Here is a 14,596-nt window from a genome sequence, read left to right on the forward strand (position 1 = left end):
AGATAGCAGCTCACCTGTTGCTGCACAGTTTATGTTGGTCATTCTCTAGTCTTTCCATCAGTGGTCATAGGACGCTGCCCACAGGACACTTGACTGGATATTTGGGGTTGGTCTGGTTGTCTAAGCCACAGAGTTGTCTAAGCCACAGAGGCTAACAAAAGTATGCAGAGAAACCAATGTACTACAGTCAGCAATTCTAGAACTACAAAGTGCTCCTATATGGGAAGTGGAGCTGATCCAATGGGCAGAGTTCATTCCAAACCAGGGGTGGTCTTATTAGATCAATATATACACACTTTGTACATAACTACACAGAATTACCCTCATGTACTCCATCAAAATGAAAGAAAGTCAATGAAACTATAGCTTTAGGCCAGAATGCCCCTTTCAAAATACTGACCTCTCTTCAATGCCCTTCTATTCCTTGTTCGGCATTGTGTGTCACAGCAAGCACAGAGGGCACTCTCCAAAAGATTGTCAAGGAGCTCCCATCTACAGAGAACTCAGATCATCAACTGCTGTTTGGAAAGTTAGCTGATCAAACTTGTGCATTTTAATAATTCCCCCCCCCCCCCCAACAAATGACTCGCCTTCCATTCTGTTTGTCGTACTGACAAGCTTTCCTGCCACTGTCCATGGCGGTGGGGTCCCAAGCCACCAGTTTACAGTGAATGTAGACCTGAGCAGACAGCAAGAAACTTCAGCTCCAGTTTTCATGTGATATCCTTTTTTTATGCATACTCACATCTTCTCCAAGAGCAAACTTGAAGGCTTGAAGATGCAGCCTGATTTCAGATTGGCTCTGTCTAGGCAAGAACCTCGAATTACTCTTTTTGCTGTCCACCAGACATCTGCAAAGCAGAGGTCACTTTAGTCTCCACGAGTATTTCAAGTACAGAAGAAGCCTTTAAAGAATACATACCCCTTGTTTGTAATTATAGGGTAAATACTGCTGCTTTGTGCCAGCTCTGGTGTAGTAGAGGCCACACACTCTTCCAGCAGCAAAACCAAGGGCTGGTGAGCCTGTTGCTCAACTACAGCAGCGATTGGGATTAGTGAGCCCAGGGCAAACGTAGTTGATGTGGCCACACCACTAAAGTCATCTGCCCAAAAACATAAATAAAAAAAAAATCCACCACATTATATTCATACCAATGACCAATGAAGGGGGGTATAAGTTTATGATTATTGCTGGTCATAGCTAGGAATGATGCTAGTGCATTTTGTCCTACAGCAATGTTCAGGTTATGTTTTTGAGCATTTGTCGTCAGGGCTATATAGTGTCCTGAGACAGGTGAGTGTTCAAACACTGTTAGCCAAGCTACAACACCAACCACAGGCCAACATGCTAGTAATACAACAAAACAAGATGGTACATACATAGAACAGGGTGGAGGGCTTAGATTGTCCAATTTCCTCCCCAACTTTGTCAGTGCAACTTGCTAGCTAGGTCTCCAATGCTACAAAGCTCAGAGAGTAAACAGTAGCACATGCTTTCTAGGCAGTACAAACAGCAACTACATCTTTCCAAATCGGTGCCAACAAGGTCACTGGACAGCAGCACACCAAGCCAGTGACTCAACTTTTTAGTCACTGCCTAATTTACTAACTCCTCTACCATTGCACTGAGTGATGGAGGAGAGAAAGGACAATACTACCACAATCACCGACCAAAGAAAGTTAACCTGGAATTGGACCAAAAGTGTTCTGGTATGGTAATGTTTAACTGTAACCCCACCTTTCATGAAGCTCATGTGGAAGACCAGGTCCCCCTGACCGTTGGTATGAAACAGCACTGGATCATACATAGGTGGACTCCAGTCCACAGGCCTGAAAGAAGTCACAAAAACAATGTTTTCTCTACTCTACAAATCAAAATCTGTTAAATCAGACTAAACTTTACACCAATTGATGTGTTCATCACCTTTCATAAACACAGACAATAGGAGAGAAGAAGCCTGAAGGGTTTTTGGTCAAAGGCCCTGTTGACAGTTCGTTTTCAAACACAATCTCATCCTCAGTCACCTACAACAGGGAAAAGGATGAAGACTTACGGCAGTATTCCAGTCCTTGAGTAATTTTGGCCCCAAACACCATGCGAAACACTGTCACCTTTGTGAGGCAACTATTAGAGACCTACTCTTTTCAAGTCTGGTTCCAATGATTATAACTGAACAAAGCTACCTCAGAACCTGGTGGAAGTCCCTCAGGACTAAAATTGGTTTCTTGGGATTTTCTAATTACACCTTAAATGGTGCAGCACTTCAACTCCACCAACTTGTAGGCCTCATGAATATAGTCACAATATAACTGCCATGCAATTTAAGGCAGAACACCAACTTCAGCCTCATACATTCAACACAAGCAGCAGGTGAACATTTAGATTATGCCCTTCACAACCACAAAAACACATCGTGTTAACATCCATGATCCCCACCAGTCTCCTAAAACTGCAGTCATCAAACCTCGCATGAAATATCGCCTCTGCACCCCCAGGTCTGACTGATATACTGGATGGAAGACAGTCACCCAGGCGGAGAAACCAAGGGTCAGTCAGTGATTGAGACTCGGTCCATCGGACTGAAACAGAACTTCTGCCACAGTCCACCGAAACTTCTGAAAAAGAAAAGAAGGCTCAGGTGAAGTTCCAGTCTGAACAAGATGAGGAACACTTTTAAAAGCAAAACTAGAAGAAAAAGTGAAGACATGGGTACCTCCTTGCACCCAAACCAAAGCAAGCACACTTAGCACCAACACACTTCCTAAAACGAAAGCCATTATAACGGATTACCGAGGAGCACTTTAAGGGGAAATTTATACACTCTGGGAGGTCCAGCTAAATCAACGACTGACAGCTGCAACGCGGACACCTCATTTGCATAATGGGGTCGGGAACAGTGTTGCCAACTCCTCAGTCAGGAAAGTAGCTATAGGCTGTCCTAAAAGTCGCTAGAATCGTCAAATGACGTCATCTATTCAGCATAATTGTCCATTTGCGTGTATTTGAAGCTGTAGAATAAAGGAATAACGTTGTGAGAGAGAAAAAAATGAGTAAAAACACCTTACATGTTAGAAGTACAAAAAAAACTCTGATTCTTTTTTTTTGTGTCTTTGAAATAGACCATCACTTTTCAAAATATCTTCATGACTTTAATGCTTTATAGACTTTAATAGCTTATCAAATTTAATAAAAGGCATTAATGTGGGGTGGAACTGATACTCTACGTTCAACCCTAATGGGCCTGGGACCGGCAAAGATGTTTTTTCTGTATATATATTTTTAATTCTGTATAATATTAACATTTTGATAGGACCTTGCACTGTGCACATTTAGGTGTTTTACCCCTCACCACTCCTAATTACACATTAACACTAACTTATTTTTATGTGCTGGGTCATATGTGTTTATATACGTTTACACAGCAGGTAGCTAAAAGTAACCCAAATCCTTTTAGTCATGACACTGAATCTGACATTTCTAGCTTCTGATTTAGGCCACATTGACATTGTTTCTTAAATCAGACGTGCTGAGATGACGGTCCGCACTGTTATTTGCAAGCGATCAGTTCGGATTTGCGTGTCCAGACGTCACAAACGTGTCTGCAGGGGTTGCTATGGTAACGATGTAGGCGCTAACGGGCTGCGGTTATAGGCGGAAGCAGGAGAGACGGACGTCGCTCTGGCTTTAACGAGGTAGTTGGCTGTCGCTTCTTGAATGACGCGGAATCCGATTTCTGAGCGCCCACAGCGTGCAGGCCGGGACGCATGCGCACAAATGCGATTGAATTTCAAACCCCATGTGGTTTGGATCAGAGCTGTAGAAATTGGATTTCATGTAGTTTCTGGCTGTCCAGAGGATCACAAATCAATCTAGAAATGGCAATATGCAACAACCTAACTCAGTCTGGACCGCCAGATCAGAAGTCAGACGGATCACTTTATCTTCTCTGTAAATTATATATAATAAATATATAAAAATATTAGCCCCCCCCCACACCAGGACTGGGATCCTTGCTTTAAAGATAAACTGTGGGGTGCAATGGAATTCAAGAAAGGCATTAGTGAGGCCTCACAGGTACAAGGTTCCAGGAGGCCATGGCCAAAAAAAAAAACAAACAAAAAAAAAAAAAAAAACACAACCCACAGACACTAGGGGTCAAGCGGTCAGGCTTGTACTGTGCTCTGAGTGTATAGTGGATTATATTGTATTATGTCCTGCTGAATCCAAGCAGTGATAAAAATTTCTTCTTAAAGTCAAATCACAGAGGGCTAATGTTGACACTAGTCTTAGACTGTCAAATTTCATCTTGAAAATACATGCCCAATAATATTTAAACCTTAAGCTTTAAAGTCATTAGTGAAACAGCACAGAAGTCATATTTACACAGTCTCCAATGAACAGTGAATGTAATAAATGTTTTAAGATGTTTCCAGGTGTGCATTTACAGAAAATCAGATCAAGTTCTGGCGTTGACCAATTGACATCTGGGGAAATCCATAATGTTAGATATTTCCAAACTATTTCTCTTAGGAATACACACAAGTCAAGACTCTAGCAACCACACCTTTTTTTTTACCAGTTTATTTACATTCATGTTTCGACATGGGCAAAGGAAGATCTGTAACAGAACCACTTTTAAAAAAAAAAAGGGGTATCCCTCGTCACGCAACCACCCTGTAGAAATGGGTCCATGTCTATTCAGGAGTAAACATTTGTTTACAAAGGCAGACTCTTCATTCCAGCTACTGCAGCGTTACATCTGTGGACAGAGTTCTTCTTTATTTCAAAAGGAAGAACAATCAGAGTGGTCCTAATGTCAAGTTGACCAACCTTCATGGCAAAGCCGGCCTTGAAACAGCTTAGTCACTTGATGAGCTGGCTGTTATAATCAGTGGGCCCAACACAACGCTTCCGTGGAAGTCTGTGGATGAGAACAACCAAAAGCCACCCAAAATGATTACACAAGCATAGGACTTGGGACAAGGAACAAACAGATTATAGTCAGGCTTCTACTTCACCAGAGTGTAAACCCCGCTTCTCTCGCCACCCACAGCCATAATCACAGCAGTTGCAAAGATTACTCTTTGAAGGGTCATCCAAAAGCTCCCACCTGACAATTTAAAATGAAAAAGTAAATGAGCAGGAAAAAAAAGAGACACTCATTTAACAGCATGTTATTGGCAAAAGGGATGAAGTTAGTCATTTACCCTCCAAGGGCTTTATTGTAATTGCAAGCCTTCTTTTTCTCATTTGGGGTTTCAGGGTCCCAGACCACTAGTTTGCAATGGATGTACACCTGGTGGAAATGCAGGAGACCTGATTAAGGAGCTTGTATGCTGCCTTTAGCAACTAGACCTTCATTTACAGGTCTGTTTCCAGAGGTGGATAAAGTATCCTATAGGTATGGAGATGGCCTTAGATATTTGCAAAGCCAGCATTTGTTAAGTGGTGATGGGATCCAAACTTGACCTATATATATTTATACATTAAATAAAATAAATACCATACAAACCAACAGACAGCTTCACTGGTAGGTTTGGATAGTAAATAAAATGGTTATGTATGTTGTAGTCATGTGGACCCCTGGTTCCCATCACCACAGCTAAAGAAATCAGGGTTAATTTTTCCTTCAATTAACCATTTAACATCAAACCACAGTTAATAAAATTAAAGTGCTAAACGGTAACATTGAACAGTAGGTATTTAGCTGTACAGATACTTTTAGACACCCCAAAGATTAAAGACTGGAGTCTTGGCAGCACAATCCAACCAACTTTGTCACACTAGGTGGAAACCTTGATCTACATACCTCCTGTTCCAGTGCAAAACTGAATGCTTGTAACTGAAGAAAAATGGAAGAGGAATGATATCTTGGCAAGAACTTGGAGGAGCCAACCTTACCATCCACAAGACACCTATATTAAAACAGGGAAGTTTTAAATTACAGCAAACTTTTGAGGTTCTGTGCCTCCTACTCTGGTAAACATACCCTTTGTTAGTGATTATTGGATACATCAACGACTCTGGTTCTAGGGTTAGCGTTGTAGATGCCACACACTCTTCCAGATACAGTATCAGGGGCTGATGGGCCTGCTGCTCCACTGCGGCCCAAATGTGAATAAAGGAGCCCAGAGGAATGGAGTTGGAGACTGCCGGGCCGCTCAGGTCATCTGGAATCATTTGAGTGACAGTGATTAAATAGCAACAGCACCAATTTCATGTCTGTGTGGTACATGTGAACAGCTCTCAATATTGGTCATCTAAATACAGAAACGTGACTCTAGCAAACATGGCTTTATAGTCATTTTCTACACACACAGGCCACAAAGGAGAATTCCACCAAATTTTAAAGCATTGGGACCCAAATCTTTCAGAGTGGTGAACAGGTTCCTTGTAGAAACGCCTTCTCTTATTTACAGTGACTGGAACCAGGGGTCACCATATCTATTCCAACAAAATGTGTGTTACCATATTTACCAAAGCCACTGGTGAAACTACACAAATGTCTTAAGACTCATGTTGATGGCAAACGGGTGCTAAAAATGGGACAATTCTTTAGAATCACTTTGCTGTACAAGATCATTCACGCAGCCTTCAACCATGAAGGCACATTTTGGGCTAAACCATTCAAGTAAATCAGAACCACCTTAGGTCTTATGTAAAAGCCTAGAATGGCTGTTTTAGGCTGAAAACCTCCAGAAATGTAGACATAAGAGAAATAAGCATCAACTTGGAATGGAAATGTATTCAACACACTCCCCTACCTACAATTCTACTCGCCCAATCTTCCTGAACATTGACACTAAAGCGCAGCAACACATTCACTACAAAAGTAAGGGGACGATTGAAGATGCAAGGTTGAAGTCACAGCAAAGAAATACAGAAGAGATACTATTGGGGTAGTAAGCAAAGTCAGGGCCAATAAGATATATTCACAACTAAGAACACCTGATGCAATTTACCAGGAAGCAAATGTACACTTGCCATTCAGAAGACCCATGTGGAAGATCAACCTTCCTCGACCTTCCAGAACACCAGTAGAAGGCACCAAAAAGGTATGGATCCATTCAGGCCTAGAATATGAATTTTGCATCACTAGCAGCCTTTATGTAAAGCCTATATTTTGTCAAGTCAACATGCAACAGTACCTTGGATACGAACACGTAACATTATAGGTGAACGCAGCAGGATTTGGCTTCGGCAGTGGTCGGAATGTAAGACGGTTTTCATAAATCAGCTTCCTTTGTGTCCTCTGGCAAAAGGGCATAAAAAGTACCATTAGATTTCAGCACATTAGTCAGATTTTAGGCAACATGTGGGAACTTGCCTTTTCTCTGAAGCGGCATTCAGACAGGCGGCTGTGGAAAACCGCTAGCCCTCCTCCATAAGCTGCAGGCGTGAACTCTGAAGGAAGACAGTTACCCAGAAGAAGCCGGGCAGGTCTTTCAGCCATTTCTTTATTGACTTTCCATGTGACCTTTACAGTCTCGCTTTCACATTCTATATGAATGTCTGCACAGTAACAGCAAAAAAAAGAGGCAAAATTGCAAAGCAGGTCAAATTCAAGCAGGAAAGATAAAATACAACCTCTCAAAACATCAAATACTATTTAGCCAGAACCCTTTAATACCTTCAGAAGACAGCACTAACACAGCAGTTGCTAAGAGAACAAAACATTGCCTCAAGAAAGGCATGCTTGATTAGTTTAAAGTGTCTGCTGATACAAAGGCCTAGCCAAGTCTCCCTTAGAGCAGCAGTATATAGCTGCACTCCAACCCCCTCCAATCAGCCTTGAAACAATTAGCACCTGGCAGGGGCAGCACATCCACGACTGGAGGATGTTTTGGGGTTTGGAACATTTAGCATCCCTTTGGATAGCTTTAGTTAGCTTTTCAGAGAATTTTTGAAACCTAAAGCCTTATGCTAACTACGGAGGTCTGGGCAAAACTTAGCTAACTGGTAGCATTGGGGAGTTCATTTGAGAGTGTGCCATCTGTAACTACACTCTTATGGTTTGTGACCCATAACCATAGTGAAACAATAGTGCTGTATAGAAACTCTAACAATCCATGTACAAAAGAAACCAGACAGAAAACTATTTAAGCATTTAAACCTTTACAGGACGTTATTTATGAGTGCAGCTAACTTTACACTGTATTTTACTCCTGTGCTGCACTTTAGCAACTACAACATGAACAGATCTTAATGTTAGTGGAGGCTGACCTGGCCACCAGATAACGTAACAACAAATTTCATGTCAGACTGTGGAAATTCCATCTTGTTCAAACTGAACATCCCGAATAATCATATTTGAACTTCTTGATTGAGTGGTTTGGTGTGACCACTCGGCACTTTTCAGTGGTTTATATAGCGTAGTGGATAACAACATTGCTTTCTCCAGTGCACACTAGGCCAATTCCCCGCTCAGACCAGGCTACACCAATAAGATTCCTTGGTCAAGACTCCCAAAACACTAAATTCGCCTACCAAAAGAATGTGTTACAGATGCATAGCGGGTTCCCATGTCCATTTATCTAACGTTGGAAACAACACTGCATTCCCCTTACCAGCCTGCAGGCCGATTCCCTGGTTGGGTGGGCAAACCATACTAAACCAGCAGTCTTTGGGCAAGACTTTTAACACTACATTCTCCAGCCTGTGTAACATCATGATGTGAAAGCTTCATTTGAATGCTGTAAATATAAATGTTGGCAATTGTGGGGATAGGAAGCGAATGCCTAAAGATTGAACAATGGACCTTTTCACATTAAACCAGTCTGAAAGACGTTGTTTACATCTGAAACGTTGGCTTTTGCAAATTTTCACATTTATTTGTTGTCTTTTGTGTATTAAACTACAACAAGTGTATATGAAGGACACTTTTTACCAAGCAGAGGGGACTATTTAAGCATTCAGGGGATCTTTGAGATGTTACGGTTCTATACAGACCAGTAGCAAACTTAGCAAATTGTTGCTGTCATGCCAAAAAAACAACAAAAATGGTTCAGAAGGACTTTTAGGATATTTAAAAAAGGATATTTTCATGGTTGCAGTGTATTTATTATAATACATTTCATACTATAATAATTTCTAAAAACAATGGAAAAAATGTCAAAATAAAAATGAACACAGAAGGCCTAGATGAAAGGTTAGCAGTAGAAAGTGTGTGTTTTTTTTTTGGAAGTGTAGGTAAGTGAGTAAAAGCCTGGGCAGATCAAGTTGGTCAGACTAGTTAAGCTAGTTGAGGGTTTGTTGTTGTTGGAGTTTAATGGATGAGCTGGTTTATCAGCTTGACCGGCCGATGACCAAACTGGTAGCTAGCAAATGAAAACATACAATATGCTGGTCAGGAGCAGGTTAACCAGCTGTTTTACCAGTGTAGGGTATGTTTTCACAGAGATGACCAGGTTTTCAACCACCGTGACCATCAGAGACAGTTTAGACACCAGCTTAGACTGAAACCAGCTACTCTTGAGCTGGCTTATCAGCCGTGCTAAGCCGTTTATGGCCTGTTGGTGGCGGTGTGACACTGCTGCGGTCGCTGTCTCACAGACGAGGAAGACACCCTCAGGTTGTGGCTGTATTGTAGTCAGCCTCAACTCAACTCATTTTTTAGACATCATATAATCTAGCTGGTTTAACTACTGGATTAAGACTCTCTCGTCGCGACTTTTCTTGATTAGCACTAATTCAGAAATCAGCCTCCAACATGTTGATTAAGGTTAAGGTAAGAGATCAGCTAATCTGCTAACATAGCTTAACGTTACAGAGAGAGCCTTCTGGCGTGTCGTTGTAGCTGCTGTCCTTATTGCCATGCTTTTATTAGAGGTTTGTGGCCCTGTTATTTCATTTTCTGTCAGGAATGACGACCTTTAGATGAGTTATTAATCGACGTTTCAGTTCCACCTTAAATGGCGCAGCAGCAGATGGCTAAAATCTGGGGCTAGTTAAGGTGGAATGGGGAAAATCCAAGAAGCAGCCAATCACATCCAGTCATCGTGAATGTGGCGCTTTATTTACGTGCTTTGCGTTAGCTAGCTACCAGCTCAGTCATTCGTTTATATGTTGTTCTTTAGAAAGTAGCTCTGGCTTTCTGACACTTAAACATACATGTCATTTAGAAAATGGCAAAGGTCGGACGTATTTTGGTTTTCAGTAGAAGAGGACGCTAGGGGCAGATGGACGTCCGCTGTGGTAGCTAAGGATGCTGTGGCCTACGCCAAGCCATTGATCAGGAGGCCTAGGGTGTAGGGGTGTGTGTGTGAGGGTGGGAAGGAGTTAAATATCTCTAAAACCATTCAATTATGTTAATAACATTTCCCTATCTATCACAGATTTTAATATTATTTATGGCCAGATTACCTACCTTCATTTCAACTCATAGTTCTGAAGTGAAATAAATAGTTTTACTACATTTATTTGGTTCCACTGAGGATTGTTTGTTTTCTATAAAAGATTTTGGTTTATATTTGCATATTTTTTTAAAGGCTTTGATCAATCACTACATGCTGCTTTTTTAAATTGATATTTTACAAGTGGTAAAAATCTGTAAACAGAATGTGTGGCTAATGTAGAAGCAAACACTGCTGGGAAATAAGTGCAAAAAATATTTATTCCCAAAAAAGAAGACATGTCCTTGTATGGTCTGTCTGCTTGATAAGAAGCTTGTTAAGAATTATGCTTTCAAAGTATTAAATACATACGTTTGCACCTAAGAGTTTCAGGCTGAATAAGGGCTGGGTGATGTGGTAAAAATATTATATCACAATTTTTATAGACGTTTTGACGGTGCACTTGCAATGCATTGTTGATTGTGCCGTTTTAATGCATGCAAACAAAATCCACCACACTGTACCTAGACAAGTGTTTTTTTTTTGTTCAAGATTTACTGTACTGCTCTTTATAATCAAACAATCAGACAATATCCACGATTTGCTTAGACAAAACGTAGTGTATCACATTAATAGGATTGATCATGATACAATGAAATATTATCATATCGCCCACTATTGGGCTGAATCTCAAATAGCTTCCTAGTCCCTATATAGTACACTACCTTAGGTCACTAAGCCAATCAGTGGCATTACAATGTCCATATACGTTTTGGAAACGGTGTTTCTAAACCCTGTTCTGGGGAGTTTTTCCAGTGCACATTTTCGTGTTTTCCCTTATTTCAAAACACTTGATCAGTTCAATTAGATGTGTAGTAGTGCATGTCCTAACACTAGTCTGCAGTGCACTATATAGGGCTTTGGGAGCCATTTAGTGTTTAGCTGCAGTCTGCACCTGTTTAAACGGATGTTGCATGAGTGCTATTTAGAATCATAAATGACAAACATGATCCTAACACTTAAAATATTGTGTTTTTTTTTTCTTGTAGACCCTCACTGGCAAAGAAATAGAGATCGACATTGAGCCCACAGATAAGGTATGAATGCTAATATTCTATCTGGATATCTGCTGAGTGTCTATCTGCTGTGCACACTTTCTCTGAATATATTGTTGATTTCTGCTCTTTTCTCTTTTTAAACCAGGTAGAACGAATCAAGGAAAGGGTTGAAGAAAAGGAGGGGATTCCACCACAGCAACAGAGACTGATCTACAGTGGAAAACAGATGTAATCAAAACATTATGCTCACTATTACATATAATAGTGCAGATTATTGCACACTTCTGTCTTGTACCCATGGTGCCTCATAGTGGTACACCTCTAGATGTTATTGCAGTTGGTGGACCATGGGCAAGATATTGAGCTTGGAAACCTCTGGTGCACTAGCAAGGTGGAACTGATGTACAGTTTATTGCTTAGTTTTTAACAAAAGAGCTGCTCTTGGGTGGATACTGTTGGGTGGTGAACGCACTTGAAGCTTAGCACAGACACTGAAAAAGTGTAAAAACCCCTGGAAAAAAAAAAAATGTCCACCAAAAAATGGCGGTATCCAGCTCTCCTTCACTCCTTCAGAAGGCTGCTGTTGCTTCAACAGTAGTCATATTCATCCAGAGGTTGTTTTGGAGAATAACAGAACTGGCAAGTGTGGTGTGAGCACATGAGATTTACATCTATTATATCTATAATCACTATAATCTCAAAAGGAAAAAAAAAGAAATTGCTTTATTATTTCTTTTGAATATCCAAGGTCAACCATATAGCAAGCAAGAAATTCAGTATCAGATTTTAGATAGCATGAAATTGCGTTTAACATATCCCAATTTTATGGAAATGGAAAGACTAGATTCCAACTCCATAAACCAGTATCAAAATATATTATATATATATATATATATATATATATATATATATATATATATATATATATATATATATATATATATATATATACAAATATTATTCAGTCCTACTTTGTGATACTAATTAACTGCTTAATTTACCAGGGGGTAGCAGAGACATGTAGTCATGGTCAGATGCTCTGCTTCTGGGCTTTTCAAGAGAAACTGCAGGGTATAGAACCACCTTTGAACATGAATAAAGCCAGAGGAGTCTTATAGGCACTGCTCTCCTCAAAGTGACAGTTGCAGACATGAATGTCGGTTGGTCTACCTTGGCAAACCATGCACCTGTAGCGTATATTTATAGGTAAAGACACCTTAATAAATCAGCAGGTATACTAAATGCTCCCAACCCAAGTATAGGCAGGATATTTGGGATAGCCTGAGATACTTTGGTGGATCCTGGATCCATTCAGATCTTAGTGGCGCTTGGTTGGAAATGTATGAAAAAGTTGTGGTGCTGAGGAACACCGCTAATCTCCTTAAAGCTGGACTGCTCCATTTGTTTAGATTCGACTAGAAACAAAATGACGAGCAAAAGTTGGCATCCCTGTGGTTGTGAACGTGCAGCGCTGATGTTTTGTCGCATATTCTGATATCAAGAAACGTCTAGTACATTGATTTGAAGCCAATTTGAAGGAATGAAGGCGGCTTGCCCATAAACTTCTAAACCATGACCGTTTGCCTGTCTTTTAGGAATGATGAGAAAACGGCATCTGACTACAAGATCCAAGGAGGATCTGTTCTGCATTTAGTCCTTGCGCTCCGAGGAGGCAGGATTATCTACTGACCCAACAGTCCATCAGTGCTCATGGAACCTGATCAGCTTGTGCTCTTCCCAGAGCTGCTTATGACGGGAGTAAGACGAGATTTGGTCACAAATCCAGAGCAAATCTGGATAATTTTTTTGTTGTTGTTTTTGTTTTGCCGTATAGAAAGCGAGAACATGCGAGTGGAACTACACGTTTTTCTGATTTGAACCACGTCTAACCATCAAGTCCTGATAAGAAGAGAAGCAAATCATATCATATAACTTAGATCCTTATTGCAGTGCTGTGGTGCTGAAGGGAGAGCTACCCACTTCAGTCCTGTATGTTTGAGCCCTGTACTGTTGGGTATGTTGTATGCACTGGTAATTTTCTAATAAATAAATAAAAGGATTGAATTTTGTGTCTCATTCTGCACAGCTGTATTTATGGTTCTCACCATACCAGAATTCTGATACCAAGTGTAGTATGTGAGTACTCGGCCCCCAGTCATACTATAGCAAATCAATGAAATGCACTGTTGAGGTTTTTGTTGAAATTGCAGTGGCTGTAGCTACGTTTATGTTCAATTAATTTTGGGAAATTGGATGTTTTAAGTCTTAAACAAATGTTTCGCTTATTTCTGTTCAACTGTACAGTGAGGGGGGAAAAACCTACATTGTAAAGTGTTTATTTGCATTTACACTGATCAGCCATAACATTAACACTGGAGAAGTGACAAACACTATCTGCATTCATACTGGCATCTGTTAAATATATGGGTCAGCAAGGGAACAGTCAGTTCTTGAAGTGTTAAAGACAGAAAATGAGCATCAGTCTCATCTCCAAAACATCAGGCAGGTCTTGTGGGGGGGTTTCTGGTATGCAGTAGTCCGTACATACCAAAAGTGCTCAAATGCACCAAATTATCATTGATGTGATCCATATTTGCCCACACCTCACAGGACATAATCCTGCAGGACTTGAAGAACCTGCTGCTAACCACTTGGTGCTTGAACATCAGGAGAGATTAGAGATTCTGAAAGTCCTGCCCATCTCTACATTGTTTGGTCTGATTGTGTGAATCAGGCTTATGTACATGGACCAAATGGATCGCCCTAGCAACCACTTAGCCACACCACAGCAACAATCTAGGACAGCATTGCCCTAGAATCCACTAAGCAGTTCCAAAGGCAACAGCAGTTCCACCTAGCAACCCCATAACTAGCACCTGAAATACCACAGCAACCACTGCCTAGCAGTGGGAAACACTTAAGCTTCCGCAACCATTCTGCATTTCCTTCCGGAAGTGCACTTCTGTAGTTCTGCTTCAGAACGTTTAGAAGCGTGTATCTGTAGAGAATGTGGTGTATCTGCAGCAACATGTCATTTGACCAGGAGTGCCCAAAATGCCTACATATACATTTGTCAATTGGCAGATTTACCCAAACATCCCTCCTAGAACAGACAGCATGGCTGTTTTATAGTGTTCAATATTTTATAATCCAGTCTGACTCTCCCCCTGACCAATCAGCTCCCAGCTCCTTTACAATCATGAAAT

General features: G+C 40.8%; 3 protein-coding genes across 3 annotated transcripts; 1 reads left to right on the forward strand and 2 right to left on the reverse strand.

The window, feature by feature from the left end:
* Nucleotides 1–368: 368 nt before the first annotated feature.
* zp3f.1 (zona pellucida glycoprotein 3f, tandem duplicate 1) lies at nucleotides 369–3,767 on the reverse strand. Its single transcript, XM_072688640.1, has 8 exons — nucleotides 3,638–3,767; nucleotides 2,438–2,634; nucleotides 1,925–2,025; nucleotides 1,739–1,830; nucleotides 923–1,103; nucleotides 746–851; nucleotides 591–679; nucleotides 369–492 (listed from the first exon to the last, which is right to left on the reverse strand). Exons 1-8 carry the CDS (start codon nucleotides 3,765–3,767, stop codon nucleotides 369–371), a joined length of 1,020 nt encoding a protein of 339 aa, XP_072544741.1.
* A 1,093-nt stretch (nucleotides 3,768–4,860) lies between these two features.
* On the reverse strand, nucleotides 4,861–7,695 carry zp3f.2 (zona pellucida glycoprotein 3f, tandem duplicate 2). The gene is made up of 9 exons (XM_072686954.1): nucleotides 7,632–7,695; nucleotides 7,329–7,513; nucleotides 7,150–7,253; nucleotides 6,986–7,074; nucleotides 5,991–6,171; nucleotides 5,811–5,916; nucleotides 5,209–5,297; nucleotides 5,020–5,111; nucleotides 4,861–4,922 (listed from the first exon to the last, which is right to left on the reverse strand). The coding sequence occupies exons 1-9, from the start codon at nucleotides 7,693–7,695 to the stop codon at nucleotides 4,861–4,863; spliced, it is 972 nt and encodes a 323-aa protein (XP_072543055.1).
* A 1,853-nt stretch (nucleotides 7,696–9,548) lies between these two features.
* Nucleotides 9,549–13,454, forward strand: nedd8l (NEDD8 ubiquitin like modifier, like). The gene is made up of 4 exons (XM_072686955.1): nucleotides 9,549–9,728; nucleotides 11,382–11,429; nucleotides 11,536–11,618; nucleotides 12,986–13,454. Exons 1-4 carry the CDS (start codon nucleotides 9,711–9,713, stop codon nucleotides 13,077–13,079), a joined length of 243 nt encoding a protein of 80 aa, XP_072543056.1. The 5' UTR covers nucleotides 9,549–9,710; the 3' UTR covers nucleotides 13,080–13,454.
* The last annotated feature ends 1,142 nt before the right edge of the window (nucleotides 13,455–14,596 follow it).

This window comes from Salminus brasiliensis, chromosome 9 (genome assembly GCF_030463535.1).
Source record: "Salminus brasiliensis chromosome 9, fSalBra1.hap2, whole genome shotgun sequence".
In the NCBI taxonomy this organism is placed as follows: Eukaryota; Metazoa; Chordata; class Actinopteri; order Characiformes; family Bryconidae; genus Salminus; species Salminus brasiliensis.

Coding starts and splice junctions, on each gene's coding strand:
- nedd8l (XM_072686955.1), top strand. Junction 11,430..11,535: donor ACATTGAGCCCACAGATAAG/GTATGAATGCTA, acceptor TTTTTAAACCAG/GTAGAACGAATCAAGGAAAG. Junction 11,619..12,985: donor ATCTACAGTGGAAAACAGAT/GTAATCAAAACA, acceptor CCTGTCTTTTAG/GAATGATGAGAAAACGGCAT.
- zp3f.2 (XM_072686954.1), bottom strand. CDS start 7,695: ATGCCTTTCTTGAGGCAATGTTTTGTTCTCTTAGCAACTGCTGTGTTA. Junction 5,298..5,810: donor GTTTTGCACTGGAACAGGAG/GTATGTAGATCA, acceptor CATTTCCACCAG/GTGTACATCCATTGCAAACT. Junction 4,923..5,019: donor GAAGCGGGGTTTACACTCTG/GTGAAGTAGAAG, acceptor TCTCATCCACAG/ACTTCCACGGAAGCGTTGTG.
- zp3f.1 (XM_072688640.1), bottom strand. CDS start 3,767: ATGCGTCCCGGCCTGCACGCTGTGGGCGCTCAGAAATCGGATTCCGCG. Junction 2,635..3,637: donor TCCGCCTATAACCGCAGCCC/GTTAGCGCCTAC, acceptor ACTTCACCTGAG/CCTTCTTTTCTTTTTCAGAA. Junction 2,026..2,437: donor ACTGCAGTTTTAGGAGACTG/GTGGGGATCATG, acceptor TCCCTGTTGTAG/GTGACTGAGGATGAGATTGT.